The sequence below is a fragment of the Hirsutella rhossiliensis genome (assembly GCF_020360975.1).
Source record: "Hirsutella rhossiliensis strain HR02 chromosome Unknown scaffold00018, whole genome shotgun sequence".
NCBI classification, from domain to species: Eukaryota; Fungi; Ascomycota; class Sordariomycetes; order Hypocreales; family Ophiocordycipitaceae; genus Hirsutella; species Hirsutella rhossiliensis.
This window is the reverse complement of record NW_025408684.1, coordinates 1,437,124-1,451,997: the sequence shown is the minus strand read 5'-3', so window position 1 is coordinate 1,451,997 and position 14,874 is coordinate 1,437,124. Positions and strand designations below refer to the sequence as shown.

General features: G+C 61.4%; 5 protein-coding genes across 5 annotated transcripts; 2 read left to right on the top strand and 3 right to left on the bottom strand.

Moving 5' to 3' along the window:
* Positions 1-310: 310 nt before the first annotated feature.
* On the top strand, positions 311-3,211 carry HRG_11123 (mutS family protein; the record flags this gene model as incomplete). The annotated part of the gene is made up of 3 exons (XM_044869593.1): positions 311-334; positions 390-521; positions 578-3,211. 3 exons carry the CDS (start codon positions 311-313, stop codon positions 3,209-3,211), a joined length of 2,790 nt encoding a protein of 929 aa, XP_044715544.1.
* Positions 3,212-3,686: 475 nt separating this feature from the next.
* Positions 3,687-4,577, bottom strand: HRG_11122 (tim17/Tim22/Tim23/Pmp24 family domain-containing protein; the record flags this gene model as incomplete). The annotated part of the gene is made up of 4 exons (XM_044869592.1): positions 3,687-3,790; positions 3,868-4,056; positions 4,181-4,300; positions 4,370-4,577. The coding sequence occupies 4 exons, from the start codon at positions 4,575-4,577 to the stop codon at positions 3,687-3,689; spliced, it is 621 nt and encodes a 206-aa protein (XP_044715543.1).
* Positions 4,578-5,321: 744 nt separating this feature from the next.
* HRG_11121 (tRNA (Guanine-1)-methyltransferase domain-containing protein) lies at positions 5,322-6,626 on the top strand (the record flags this gene model as incomplete). Its single annotated transcript, XM_044869591.1, has 1 exon — positions 5,322-6,626. One exon carries the CDS (start codon positions 5,322-5,324, stop codon positions 6,624-6,626), a length of 1,305 nt encoding a protein of 434 aa, XP_044715542.1.
* Positions 6,627-6,852: 226 nt separating this feature from the next.
* HRG_11120 (DNA primase small subunit domain-containing protein) lies at positions 6,853-8,594 on the bottom strand (the record flags this gene model as incomplete). The annotated part of the gene is made up of 4 exons (XM_044869590.1): positions 6,853-7,471; positions 7,597-8,043; positions 8,103-8,300; positions 8,356-8,594. The coding sequence occupies 4 exons, from the start codon at positions 8,592-8,594 to the stop codon at positions 6,853-6,855; spliced, it is 1,503 nt and encodes a 500-aa protein (XP_044715541.1).
* Positions 8,595-10,208: 1,614 nt separating this feature from the next.
* Positions 10,209-12,291, bottom strand: HRG_11119 (HSF-type DNA-binding domain-containing protein; the record flags this gene model as incomplete). The annotated part of the gene is made up of 7 exons (XM_044869589.1): positions 10,209-10,603; positions 10,661-10,859; positions 10,920-11,762; positions 11,825-11,965; positions 12,018-12,090; positions 12,151-12,167; positions 12,235-12,291. The coding sequence occupies 7 exons, from the start codon at positions 12,289-12,291 to the stop codon at positions 10,209-10,211; spliced, it is 1,725 nt and encodes a 574-aa protein (XP_044715540.1).
* Between the last annotated feature and the right edge of the window lie 2,583 nt (positions 12,292-14,874).

Sequence of the window (14,874 nt, the reverse complement as noted above, 5' to 3'; positions counted from 1 at the left end):
CCTGCCTTAGTCATCCGTACGTCCAGGCCGCCAGCACCAGTACCGTAGAGAGACGCACGTGCCATGTCAGGTGATAAAAGTTGTACCAAGTACTGAGATTCACCACGTGCAGAGTCCCCGCCTTTATCTCTTTAATTGATTCTGAAAATCGCGTTTCCCAAAGCGCGTCGCGTCCAAGCTTCGACACCGCGACTTCTCCCACCAACTGTCGCATCTGTTGGCATCCCCCTCGCCCTCACCAACCATTGCACCCCGGACAGCATCGAATTGAGCTCCCTTGTGGTGCCCATAGGCCCGGCTGCTGGCAAACATGGCGTCCAGACCCGAGCTCAAGGTGAGAAACTGCCCCTGAACAACCTCGTCATATCCATGGCTGACGAGGCGCACAGCTCGATGACGAGGGCGGCTTCATTCGCTTCTTCAAGTCTCTCCCCGCCGTCGGCGACGACACGATCCGCATCTTCGACAGAGGGGACTGGTACACAGCCCACGCGCAAGATGCCACCTTCATCGCCAAGACGGTATGCCTGAAGCAAAGGAAAGTTCTTTTTCCTAGCTAACCCTGCCTTCGCGACAGGTCTACAAGACAACCTCTGTGGTTAGGCAGCTTGGCCGCAGCGACCACACCGGCCTCTTGTCCGTCTCAATGACCATCACTGTCTTCCGCCAGTTCCTCCGCGAAGCCCTCTTCAAGCTCGGCAAGCGCATCGAGATATGGGAGAGCCCCTCCGGGCGCATGAACTGGAAGTGCACCAAGCAAGCGTCTCCTGGAAACCTGCAGGACGTCGAGGACGACCTCGGCGGCCAGATTGATTCGGCCCCCATGATCATGGCGGTCAAGATCTCGGCCAAGGCCTCCGAGGCCCGCTGCGTCGGCGTCTGCTTTGCCGATGCCAGCGTTCGCGAACTCGGCGTGAGCGAGTTCCTCGACAACGATCTTTACTCCAACTTCGAGTCTCTCCTCATCCAGCTCGGCGTCCGCGAGTGCCTCGTCCAGCTCGATAAGGGCGACAAGGACAAGGACCCAGAACTGGCCAAGCTGCGGCAAATCCTCGACAACTGCGGCGTCGCCATCGCCGAGCGCCCTGCCGCCGACTATGCCACCCGTGACATCGAGCAGGACCTGGCCCGTCTGCTCAAGGACGACAGGGCTGCCACCTTGCTCCCGCAGACAGACTTGAAGCTCGCCATGGGCTCTGCCTCGTCCCTCATCAAGTACCTCGGCGTCTTGCAGGACCCGTCCAACTTTGGCCAGTACCAGCTCTACCAGCACGACCTGGCCCAGTACATGAAGCTGGACGCCGCCGCCCTCAAGGCCCTCAACCTCATGCCCGGCCCGCGCGACGGCTCCAAGACCATGAGTCTCTACGGCGTCCTCAACCACTGCAAGACACCGGCCGGCAGCCGCCTGCTGGCCCAGTGGCTCAAGCAGCCCCTGATGAGCAAGCCCGAGATTGAGAAGCGGCAGCAGCTCGTCGAGGCCTTCTTCTGCGACACCGAGCTTCGCCAGACGATGCAAGAGGAGCACCTGCGCTCCATCCCCGATCTCTACCGCCTCGCCAAGCGCCTCCAGCGCGGCAAGGCCAACCTCGAGGACGTGGTGCGGGCCTACCAGGTCGTCATCCGCCTCCCCGGCTTCATCGGCACCTTTGAGGGCGTCATGGACGAGGCCTACCGCGATCCGCTCGACGAGGCCTACACGGCCAAGCTGCGCGACCTCTCCGACAGCCTGGGCCGCTTCCAGGACATGGTGGAGCAGACGGTCGACCTCGCCGCCCTCGACCGCCACGAGTACATCATCAAGCCCGAGTACGACCAGAGCCTGCGCATCATCCGCCGGAAGCTCGATAAGCTCGACAGCGACATCCGGCAAGAGTTTACGGACGCGGCGCGGGACCTGGACCAGGAACCCGACAAGAAGATCTTCCTCGAGACGGGCCACAAGGTGCACGGCGTATGCATGCGCCTGACGCGACAGGAGGCCGGCTGCATCCGCAACAAGGCGCGCTACCAGGAGTGCTCGACGCAGAAGAACGGCGTCTACTTTACGACCAAGAAGATGCAGGCCTACCGCCGCGAGCATGACCAGCTGTCGCAAAATTACAACCGCACCCAGAGCAGCCTCGTTAACGAGGTGGTCAACGTCGCGGCCTCGTACTGCCCCGTGCTCGAGAGGCTGGCCGGCGTACTCGCGCACCTCGACGTCGTCGCCTCGCTGGCCCACGCCTCGCTGCACGCGCCCGAGGCCTACGTCCGCCCCACGATGCACGCCCGCGGCGAGGGCCAGACGAGGCTCGTCGGGGCGCGGCACCCGTGCATGGAGCTGCAGGACGACGTGCAGTTCATCACAAATGACGTGGAGCTCGAGCGCGCCTCGTCGTCGTTCCTCATCATCACGGGGCCCAACATGGGCGGCAAGTCGACCTTTATCCGCCAGGCCGGCGTCATCGCCCTCATGGCGCAGGTTGGGTGCTTTGTGCCCTGCGCCGAGGCGGAGCTGACCATCTTCGACTCGATCCTCGCGCGCGTTGGCGCCAGCGACTCGCAGCTCAAGGGGGTCTCGACCTTCATGGCCGAGATGCTCGAGACGGCAAACATCCTCAAGTCGGCCACGAGCGAGTCGCTCATCATAATCGACGAGCTGGGGCGCGGCACCTCGACCTACGACGGCTTCGGCCTGGCCTGGGCCATCTCGGAGCACATTGTCGAGCAGATTGGCTGCTTCGCCATGTTCGCCACCCACTTCCACGAGCTGACGGCCCTCGCCGACCGCCACCCGCAGGTGCGCAACCTCCACGTCACGGCGCACATTGGCGGCACCGGTGCCGACGCCGATGGCCCCTCGGGCAGCAAGCGCGAGGTGACGCTGCTGTACAAGGTGGAGCCGGGCATCTGCGACCAGAGCTTCGGCATCCACGTGGCCGAGCTGGTGCGCTTCCCGGACAAGGTGGTGCGCATGGCCAAGCGCAAGGCCGACGAGCTCGAGGACTTTACCACCAAGCACGAGGACCAGGCCCAGGCCGCCTACACAAAGGACGACGTCGAGCAGGGCAGCGCCATGCTCAAGCAGCTGCTCGTCCGCTGGAAGGACCAGGTCGCCGGCGCCGGTGACTTGTCCCCCGGCGAGCAGGTGGCCAAGCTCAAGGAGCTCGTTGCCGCAGACACCGACTTGCTGGCCAATCCCTTTTTCCAGTCGGTCAAGGCATTGTGAGAGTAAGCGAGCTCATATGGGCCGTACCAACGGGTTTCTGTTTCTTCCTGATTGCTTTGCTTCCTTTTCTCTTCAAGAAAATGGGGCGTATGGAAAAGACGGGAAAGGAATCTGCATGACCAAGGGTCTGCTGGGGGTACCGTTCTTGATGCGCTCACACCATGTACAAGCGGGCGTTGCGGGATAAGACTCTTGGGGTCCGGACAGGACGGGGCGATATTGGTGCCTGGAATCTGTTTTTTTTTTATAGAAACATCTTGCCATGTGGACACCGAAGCACCTCCTTGACGAGTCAGACAGGACGTGAACCAAGAAAAAGCTCCCGTTCTCTAACAGTAGGAGCTGAGGGGGGGGAAGTCGTGGCAACAATAGTTGTCGCGCTTGAGATGGCGGCGCAAACTCCTCTTCCCTCGTCCCAGAAGAGGCGGAAATATGTATTGTACATGGGCATGTCGCTTGGCCGGCACCGCGACTCCTATTGGCTGCCATCGACGGTTGCCTTGACGGGCTTGATTTCGAAGCCGTACTTTTCCTTGATGCGCTCTCGCCTCCGCTCCTCGTACCCCGGGGGCTTGATGCCTGTTTAAGTTGGGCCCCTACGTCAGCAAGACGGCGGTAAGGGGAACCGGCGTAATCGTGTACCGGGGGGCACTCACCTCGCCCCTCGCCAATCTCGGCAATCGTCTGCTCAATGGGCACGCGCGTTGTGCGACGAATGATTTCCTTGCGCTCAAACTCGTCGTCCTCCTTCTTGTAGGAGTCGATGCGGCCACCGAGGTAGTAGAGGGGTCCTTGGACCGAGAGGACGAGGGCGCCGAGGCCAAGCACGACGGGCATTTTGCGGGCTGTGTAGGTAATGGTGGCCCAGGTCAGCAACTGACTCCCCTAGTAAAGGGTATTGCGTGGAGGTGGATGAGTGTAATCGAGTTCGAAGTCGAGGGACAGTCGTCTTAGGGGGCGAGAACGTACAGGGAAGGCCGAGGATGGCGCCGCACATGAATCCACCAAAGGCCGCGGCCCATGCGTCGTCCTTTTCGCGAAGGTTCATGGCGGTCCGGGAGAAGAAGGCGTAGGCAGCGGGGCCGGCAGCTAGCAAGGCAGATTAGCCAACCAAAAAAGAAAGAGAGCCGGCAGGCGATGGGCAGCATGAGAGCATACTGCATATGCCGATGATTGGGGCGCCGCGGGTAAAGACGCTCATGGCGCCGACGTTGCGCTTGGACATTGCGTTCCGGATGGCGGCGATGAAGAGGCCGCTGCCGAGGCCGATGAGGGCCGTGTTTGCCGTCTCGTCAAAGACATCGTGGGGGACGTAGGGCGCGTCCGACTCGGCAGCCATTGGGCTGGGACTCGTCTGGCGATCCATGGCGCCGGCTGGGACGAAGAAGCGACGGGCGGGGACGGGAGCGGTGGTTGAGCAGGGCCGGGGTTGCGGGACGCGAGGGTCGACAACGTCGGTTCGCTCGTTGGAGCTTGAGGAAGCTTGGGGTGGTGCGGCTTAGCTAAGGTGCAAGATGGGCTCACGTGATGATCAACTTGTCAATTCAACGCAGCGGATTGGGTTGCCTCAGTAGAGGGTACTGTGCGAAAGGTCCTTAATTCGCACATGAACAGGGCTAGACTCCTAACAGGTTTATCTGAGAAAAGACGGGCTTTACTGCTAGAGGCTCCGCACTACAGACTGAGCCGAGCACCGTTTTTTTCCTTCGCGAGGCACGTTGCACCGTGTAGCTTCTTCTCAAGCTCTCTTCACAATCCGGAGCGTCTTTTCACTTCGTCTTACGGCCCGCGACTCCATCTTGGACTGACCGAGGCCGGCATTTCGAATTGTTTTCGGATTTTCTCACAAAGTCTGCAGACAATCGGCGTTTGTAGAGTCCCCGTCGAGACGCTGGGAAAGCCGCCATCGAAAAGAATTTACACCAAGCAGGGAGACAAAAGCCATCAGGACAAGAACCAGGGCACAACCCGGCTGTCCGTTGATTTCTAGCTTTATTAACTGCTTTCCAGGCCTGAGGCTTGAGAGAATCAGGCGGCGGGAAAGCAAAGCCCCAGCGTTGGAAGACCCTTCTTGTCCAGCGTCTCGGTGTGAGTGGCTGGAATCTTCACCATGACTTCCGTCGAGGCCGGCCATGTCGGGCCCCAAGACGCCAACCAAGCAGACGCACAGCTCGATGCCCACGACGCTGGGACCGCAGAGGCTCATCTGCCATCGTCGGCAGCGCAGCAGCAGCAGGCAGAGGCCACCTCGGAGGATGCCACAACCACCGCCGCACAACCACCACCAGAGGCGCCCATGTCCAAAAACGCCCTCAAGCGCCTCCGCCGCCAGCAAGAGTGGGAAGACGGCAAGGAGGACCGGCGCAAGCGGCGGCGCGAGAAGCGCCACGACCGGCGGGAGCGGCAGCGCGAGGAGCGGGCGACGCTGCTCGCCGGGGGGGCCGACCCGGCGGCCGTGGTGCCCCGGCGCAAGCAGCAGCAGGCCGGGGTGACGCTGGTGCCCGTGGCACTCGTCGTCGACTGCGACTTCGAGGCCTACATGAACGACAAGGAGCTCGTCTCGCTCGCCAACCAGGCCACGCGCTGCTACTCGGACAACCGCAACGCCCGCTACAAGGCGCACCTGTGGATGGCGGGCTGGGCGGGCAAGATCCGCGACCGGTTTCGCGACGTCCTCGGCGACCAGCACCAGCACTGGAAGGGCGTCGGCTTTGTCGAGGGCGACTTTCTCGCGTGCGCTGACGAGGCGAGGCAGCGCATGAAAGAGCGGCCCGGCGAGATGGTTGCGCCTTTGCAGCGAAGCCGGCGGCGGGATGAGGCCGCGCACAACGGCGAGGAGAAGGGGGTGGACGGCGAGGGGCCAAGCGGCGGGTCCTCGTGGATCAAAGACGCGCCCGGCGACGAGCCCTTCCCCCTCCCGGGCCCCGAGCCAGTGCTCAACGAGGCCTACCGCGACGTCGTCTACCTCACCTCGGAGTCGCCTTACACGCTGCAGCGCCTGGAGCCGCACACGAGCTACGTCGTTGGCGGGCTCGTCGACAAGAACCGCGAAAAGGGCCTGTGCTACCGCCGGGCGCGCGAGCGCGGCATCCGCACCGCCCGCCTGCCCATTGGCCAGTTCATGGTGCTGCAGAGCCGCCAGGTTCTGGCCACCAACCACGTCGTCGAGATCATGCTCAAGTGGCTCGAGTGCGAGGACTGGGGGCAGGCGTTTATGGCTGTCATTCCCAAGCGCAAGGGTGGGAGGCTCATTGAGGACGGCGGCGCGGCCGAGGGTGAGGATGAGGATGAGGCAGGTGATGAGAGCGTCATTGACAAGGATGATGGCACGGTAGAGACCATGGCGACGGTGGTCGACGACGAGGCCCAGCCTGAAGCAGGGGTGATAGAGCCTCGTGACGACAAGTCACGGTGAGCCCGACCTGCCTCCGTCTACACACGCCGGCATTCCAGCCATTGTCCGCTTCTCACTTTACCCTCCCCCAGACGCCTAGACGCCCGTCAAAACATTTCTGGAAAGGGGCACGAAAGGGGGACAAAACAGAAAGGCCTCGCGCGTCATCATGATTGTGCGCCCCTGAAAGCCCTCGGCTACCCAAGCCTAGCCGCCCCTGCAATGCAAGAAAACAGCCAAAAACGCCTCAAAACTCCATCGTGTCCTCGTCACGCTCCCTCTTGACCCGCACGTCCCTCTCGTCCTTGACAATGCCCGCCGCAAACACCCTAAAGTACTCGACGTACGGCTTCAAGCTCGTCTTTTCCCAATCCGCCACGCCCCGGCCCTTGTCGGCCCCGCCCTCGTCGTCCTTCCACGCGTCAATCTCCGCCAGCAGGCCCTGCACCGTGGGGACGCCGAGCGGGTCAAAATCTTCGAGGGTCCTCGTGTCAATGGGCACGCAGACGCGGCCGGTGCCCGGGTGGACGACAAAGGGGCTCTTGAGCAAGTGGTTGAGCTTCTTGCTGACCTCGATGTCGAGGCGCGGGTACGTGTACTCGAGGACAATGTCCTGCTTGGCCTCGAGCAGCGCCCGCGGGTCGAGGTGCTTGCTGGCGCCCGTCTTGGCCATGGCGTCGATGTCGGCCCACTTGGCCGCCGAGGCCCGGCCGGGCGCCGCGTCCCACTTGCGCCGCAGCGAGTCGTTGAGGCCCCGGTCCGGCAGCAGCTGGAGGAGCCTCTCGGCCTGTTCGTTGGAGGCCCAGGGGTCCTGGACTTCGAGGACGTCTTGTTGGAAGTGCGTCTTGAGGATGTCGAGGCTGCGACTGTGGTTCAATTGAGTTAGCTCATCTGCCTTTGAGGGTCGTCACCCTTTTTGTTGTCGATTCTCCTTCGGACCGGGCCTCGGACGATGGGGGACGGGCCAAAAGCGGAGATTGAGAGCACGTACGATAGGTGAGGATGCAGCGGCCGCCAGACATTAACCTTTTTTCCGCTCTGCGCACCGCCCTTGACCACCTCGAGATAGCCAGCAATAGCCCTCCTCTTGTGGTCATCCAAGGCGCGGGCCTTTTTATCGCAGACCCATGCGTGGGCGCCTCTGCGGCCCGAGTAGACCCAGAGGATGTGCCTGAAGCCAAAGTCGTCGCGCAGGGCCACATCGACGACCTTGATGGCCATTGTGATGAAGGTCCAGCAGCGGTTACAGATGTTGGCCTTGTCGCAGCAGGTGCGCACGTCGTCGTAGTCTGTCAAGTCAATGTCGAAGCAGAGCTCCTTGGCGAGGGGCTTGAAGGCGGACGAGTTGCGGAGCGTCTTGCGGTCGCGCGGGTTGGCCGAGTAGACGGGGCCGATTTCGAAGCGCGAGGGCATGAGGCGCAGCACGTCCTTGCGGAGGCTAGGCATCGTCGCCGGTCAGTAAACAAGCGTCAAGCCCAAGGGGAGGGTGTAACGCACAGGTCGGCGGTGGGGAAGGACTGGTAGCGCAGGTAGGCGTCGTTTGGGAGGGTAAAGGCAAACTCGCGATGGGCAAAGTCGTTTGTGGGCGAGGGGCTGTGGTTGAGCCAGTGGAAGAGGTGTCGCCAGGGGAAGAGGCGCTGGTAAAAGCTGCGCATGACCTCTGGGTCCGAGGCCTTCTGGGCCGACGACAGGTCGCTGCGTCTCGGCGCGTCAGCCGAGGACCACGAATGAAGAAACGAGCGCCACATACACGGGCGACGCGGGGCTGGACGAGGGCGCGCTTGAAGACGGGTCCTCTTGCTTGACGGGCGCCGAGCTGGGAAACTCGTCGTCGGAGTCGACGTCGGCAAACAGCTCCTCCAGCTTGACTTCCTTCTTGACGGGCACAGCATCCGCCGCCGTTGTTTCGCCGGCGCCCATGTCGATATCGCCATCTGCAGCGAGGGCGCCGTGTTCGTCGTCCTTTTTCTTGTCTTCGTCGTCGTCCATGCTGGGAGCGCCGTGCCCGACTGCTGGGAGGGAGGAGGGGGGCCCTGCAGCGACCGAATGCGGCATTGGCTATCTATAGAGATCCCAAGGGCCTGCGTCTGGGAGCGACAGGGAGAGACGGGCTCGTTGCTGGTCTGCTTGGAGGAGTTGGGATTGACTTTGGAGGCGACGTCGCTGGCGATGCAGCTGGTCAAGCGGAACGCGTCGGCGCAGACGCGTCGCGCGTAGAGGGGCTGCCGCGATTATGTAAGCACTGTACGAACCTTTTCTGAGTGAACCACGTGGGTCTGCCACTTCAAGTAAAGTACAGAGTACAGATGCGGAGTAGGTATTACAGAGTACAGAGTACCGACAGCTTCACCGAAACTTGGCCCGCGCATATCTGCACCTCCGGACGAATCATTCACTTGATCCCACTCTTGTGCACATTCACCCTCGCACACAAACGTCGAAATCAAGCCCACGGGAGGCGGCAGCAGTCTCGTCCCTTCTAATCCCTTCCAATGTAACAAAGGGGCGCGCGCGGCGCAGGCGGCCCCCGACTCGCCTCCCCGATGCAGGCTGCGGCGATGATCAGTACCTTGGTGCCAAGAGCATTCTACCGCGTCGACTCCTCCTTGGCACTCCAACCCCGGCACGTTTTCCCTGGCTCTGTGCGTACAGGCTACCTACACCCAACGTATCGAAAACAAACTGAACGAGAAGCGCTAAGCTGTCGGATTTCGGCCGAGTCTCGACCCGAATCGCCATGCATCCTCCGTGCTGTATCCGCCACCCCCTGCGTTCTTCGGCATACGCTTGTTTGGCTTGGTAGGAATCTTGGCTGTTCGGGTAAATGTACGTACTCCAGTGCTTACAAGCTATACCCCACTATCCGCAGCGCAGGCCCCGAGAGCTCCAAAGGCCGCCGGTCGAGACCTTCGTCGACCCTCAGCTCGGAGCCGGGGGTCGGCACACGCCAGTAACTATATGAGCCTCTTTCCCCCTTCTTGTCTCCTTCTCCTCGCCCAACCCACTCGCACGTTCCTTATTGTCGCCATCACTTCGCGCCAAAGACGCTTCGACGAATTCGCTCTCGACTCGATTCCGGCCAACTATCGAGCGCCCGCATCCAGAACAAGCAATGTCAAGCTGAGATCCGCGCCGCCCTCCTCGTCGCCGCCATAATCTGTCACTCATGATACGGTCATGTAGGTTCTTTGTCCCTCCGACCCTCGTCCCGATCCTCGTCCCGACCTTCATCCCGACCTTCATCCCGACCCTCGTCCCTCGACCCCGACCATGGCACCCCATCATCCACGTACGAGCCGCGCTTATCCAAAACACTATGCACCCCCCCAAACGATCCGGGCTCCGAGCCTCCTCATGGGTATTGCGAGCTCTTCCATAACCCCTCCCCTCGTCGTGCACACGAACCCCGGTTGTCTCCGCAGCCGAATCCGCCCTCCGCTGGCCCACTCGAGTCGTCCGGCCGGCTCCCGGGACGGCCATGGGGCCGGCGTCCGCGCCCGCACACCAACCATTTTCCTGCCGTAACCGGCCTTGGGCTTGGCGACCCCAATCACCAAATAACTACGATGCTTCTTTATAATGCCCACGCCGCCTGCCTTGCCTTCAGCCATAGTTGCCCTGCGCGCTGACTCGCTGTCGTTTCTCGGGCGGGCTGTCATGGTCCGATATCCGCCCGGGCGTGGAATCCATCGTCGTCCCATAGTGTGGTCTGCCAAGGGCGTACTGGGTGCCTCCGCCATTCATGAGACCATAGCAGTGATCCACGCCGCCCTGCCCCATGTGGCCCGGCGACCAGCTCGTGGCCGACGCGCCAGGAGGAGGTGTCGACGTGTCAAACTTGATGGCATTGTTCAGGAATGGAACGTTGCCGATCACGTATCCCCCGCCCTCGCTTTCCTGCTGAGTTGGCGGGTTCTTCAAGAGGTGCGACATATGAGTCTTGACCGACTTTAGCATCCCTTCCTTTGTAAAGGGTTTGGCCAGCACTCCGTTCATTCCTTCATCGTCGTCAGCAACCGAAGCCACGTGGTCACCTGCGGCGCAAGCCCACTTACCGTGCTCAAAGTAGCCGTTGACTTCGTCCGGCCGAATGTTGGACGTCATGGCAATGACGGGGGCCGACGGGCAGTGCTGCCGGATATACATGGTGGCCGAGACGCCGTCTAGCCGCGGCATGATGATGTCCATGAAGATCATGTCAAAGTGATCCCGGCCGACGCTGCTTACCCTGCTATACGCCTCTGCGCCGTTTTGCTACACCAAGTCAGGATTCCGCATCGCCTCGAAGCAAATCAAGACGGCGGCGCGACTCACCGCATGCTCGACTTCGCAACCCATCGACTTGAGGAATTTGATGCCAATCTTGGCGCACGTGGGATCGTCCTCGACCAGGAACACGAGCGGCTTCTTGGGTCCCCACAGAGACGTCGACTTGTCCAGAGGCGTGGATGGAGCCGGCGTGACGGGGGTGTGCACCGGCGCCGGCGCTGGGGCCTCGGAAACGCTGAGGGACCCGCCTTCGTTGGGCATGGCATACGGTATCTTATGGATATGATCGGAGTGGAAAGGGTCAATGCCGACCGTCTGGCCAACCGGATACACGGGGTACCGGCTGAGGTCCGTCATGGGATCATGCAGCATGGGCATCGATACGGGCGTTATCATGGTGGCCGAGTCGGCTGGGGAGCCGTACGTGCCGTGGAGGCGCTCGAGCTCGCGATCCGTCACAGAGTCCGTCGTCACGCTCGAGAGAAGCTCACGCGCACGGCGCAGCTCGGGGGCCGACTCGTCTGACTCGTTTGTGCCGTTGGAGTTGATGGGCTGGTTCATCAGCCCTCTATTCCTGCCGTCATTGTACGGGCTCATGTAGTTGAGCATCTCATGCTGCGCCTGCTTTTGCGCGTTGAGCATCTTCTGCAGGGCCAAGACCTCGTTGACGAGTAGTCGATTGGTCTGCGACACATCTGCATACAGCTCCTGGAGCTGCTGCACCTGCTGCTGGGTGGCAGTCAGTTGCTCCGAGATGACGCCGACATGCTGGCTGGTTGTGAAGTCCTCGGCGGCCGGGGGCTTTCTGGGGGCGGGCGCCTTGCGGCGAATGTTATCGAGGCCGTCTTTGCTGTCGGCGCGAAAGTAGGGGTGCTTGAATTCTAGAATCTGTTGCTTTGCATTGGTTAGCCGAAGCCCCACGGCCCAAGCTTTCTGACGCCGAGCCTCACGTTTCCGCTGGGACTTGAGGATTCGCAGTCACTCGACGGCTTCACTTTATGGAAATCGTATTTGTTGAGCTGCCGGATAAAACTAGACATATTGCTGTGCTTGAAGTGCTTCGGCAAGATGGACCTGGTGAACTTTTCGCCCTGGATCGTGCGTCAGCACCTCGGGCGGCCTGCTCGTCGTGCAGAGTAGTACCTCGACCACGACGAAGGTGTCGCCTTCTTTCCCCCATCGTGCCACATCCTGATGCGACGGGTCTTCGAGCATGCTAGAGCCGTGTCAGTCGTTGGGCGCGATCAGTGGGCGACGGCCCGGGTGTGCCAGTTACCGAAAGAGCTTCCGGACCTGAGGTAATGTTCAGTCAGCGCGTCTCGGTGGCGTGCAGCCACGATGGTGTGCCTCGCCAACTCACAAATTCGCTTGCATTGTTGCCGCCCCCCTGGGGGGCAGACGTTTCCGTTGCCGACATGACGGCACGATGTCGCAGGCCAGCAGCCAGGATCGGCGTGGCCAAGACGATTTGCTTCAAGGGCGGGGAAGGAGTGCTTATGCCGGCGACGGGCAGAGCCCCCAAGGATTGCGTCTATCGAGACTCGCCGCTTCCTCCAATGCGGTCGCCGATGGGCGATGACCGATGGTCGGCGACGGTTTCCGAGGGTTGCAACCGTCGGTCATGCGTCGGGTTGGCGGCAAGTCTATGTATGGCGGGCGGAAGCAAAGGAGTCGGCGCAGAATTGATCGTGGGAAAAGGTTTTTAAAAGTCGGACACAGCGTCCCCGCGTCAACGGCGAACGAGGTGAAGCAATTGCCAAGCAGAAAAGGTCAGGATTGCTCTGGATCCGAGTGAGACGGGGTTGCGAGGTTTAGGTTGGACGGATGGATGCGGCTGGATGGGCCAGGGTGGGCCTGGGAGGGAGAGATTAGGTGAATGGCGGCGGGCAATGTCTTGGCCACCGAGGCAGGGGAGCCCGGCGGGGAGAGCGACGACAGCGGGTGCGAGGACGAGGGTCGGGGTCCGGGTCGGGGTCGGGGTCAGGGCCGGGGTTGAGGTCAAGGAAAGGAGAGGTTGGAGGAGGAGGAGAAGGAGGAGAGTGAGGAGGTAAGAGGAAGAGGAAAGAGAGCTGCTCGATTTGGGGGAAGCGGGAGCGAATCGTGGACTGGGACCGCCGGGCCATAGTAACGTTAGTAGTAGTGGCGCATCGGGCAGGTACTCGGGACAGATGCTGAGGTTCTCTGTTTGAAACCGTCTCGCCCGTCAGCTAGTGGGAGATACCGAGCAGTACATCGGAGGCCCGGAAGGGGTACAATGGGGTGGTCAGGCCGGCGTTGTTAGTGCAAGTACTCGTACACGGCTGGCACGCTAATAAAGGCCCCAGTCCGGCTTGCCTTGCCTCGGGAAGGAGGAGGACCTAGCACATACCTCTCCAAGTATCTGGTACCAGACGGGCTAAGGTAGGTAGTCAGGTAGGTAGTCTGTGACCCCGTCTCAGCTGATGGGCGGCAGTGGACTAAATACCAGGCAGAGAGCACGAGACATGGGTTGAGGGCGGGACGAGGTATTTGGATACATTCATCACTTCACGTCCATGGGAGAGGGCGCCGTTTTGGAAAACCCAACTAGTTGTCCGGATGAAGCCTGGCCGAGTGTCCAGTTGGCCAGCAAAGATGTCTCCAAGGATGCCAGATGTGCCGCTACCTTGCTTTGGGAGGTCGGGAGGTATCGCAGCGAGAAGCCTTGGTAGCAGTACTTGCTGCGTGGGCTTTCAGCTTAATTAGCATCTGTATCCGTACCCCGAGCGCCTTCCCCCCCGGGGAGAGGGATAAGAACTTGGACAGCCCGGCGCGCTACGGCCAGGAACCTACCGGCCTACCTTGGCATTCTTACTACTCCGTAGGTACTAAGCAAAGCGGTGCCTAGTATTTGTACTAGGTAGTGGCCATGGGCAGAACTGCGCAGCATCTGCAGAAGCAACTTTAAGAGGAGCCCAGGGCGGCGACGACGATGAGGGGAGCGCGCCATCTGGAGGCGAATCAACCGCGGGAGAGGCTAATGAACAGGATACTATCCGTACTTGCAGTCATCAACTCGCACTTGCTCCATTCAGACATTTTCCCGGGGGCAGTGTGTGCTGGCTGTTTGTGTGGTGGGGCAGCTGCCAGTTCGCCCTCCCTGGGCAGTATGTACCTAGAGAAGGGCCCCCGAACCCCCCTCCAATCCCCGGCGGGACACCCCATCCCATCCTTCCGCCCTCACCCGAGCGTCCTCCCACCTCCCGCGACGGAAGCAAATATTGAGGTCGCGTCGAAAAAGGAGCCAAAGCAACGCCTCGGCTGCAAAGGACACCGAGGGGTGCTGGCCATCCGACGTCGTCACCATCCGTGCCGCGCAGCCGGCCCCTGCTCGGTCGACCTAGGTATCGTCGGTTCGTTCTGGTGGTGAGTGATGAGATGGATGATAGATCTGCTAGCCGGCAATCGGCCAAGCCCGCGATTCTGGCAAACAGTTTGCCGATCTCTTCGCCTCCAGCCAAGCCCTCGGGACCCTCAACGGCCGCTCTCATGTCTCGCCACCCTGCCAGCCGCATTGCAATGCCCCTCGTCTGCTCCCAATATCACGATACGATAATCCTCGAGGCATGTTGGCATGTATGCATTGAATGCAGCCGAGGGTTGGACAGCATGCATGGGACTCATGTACGTTGTACCAACGGTCTGCTGATGAGAGATGGGATGGCATGTAGGGAATCAGTGCATGCATCATCACACATGCACGCAAAAGCAGCCCCCCCGCATGCTTCCGCTCTTCCTCGCCCACCTCCCGCCGTGTGTCTGGTCGTCTGTATGCAGTGTGTATGCGCGCGCATACATATGTACGGCCGGCGAGCCCGCTGCGCCCCCCGTCACTCGCTCCTGTCCGGCTGAGCACTTGCATGAGTTTATCAGCCCGTGCCGGGGTTTTTTGTTCTCTCCCTCCGGGGGTGGATGGTCAGGGTCTCAGGGTCCCACCCGCGAGGCTGTTTTGACCGCAGGTAGCCATCGTACGTTCAGAGAC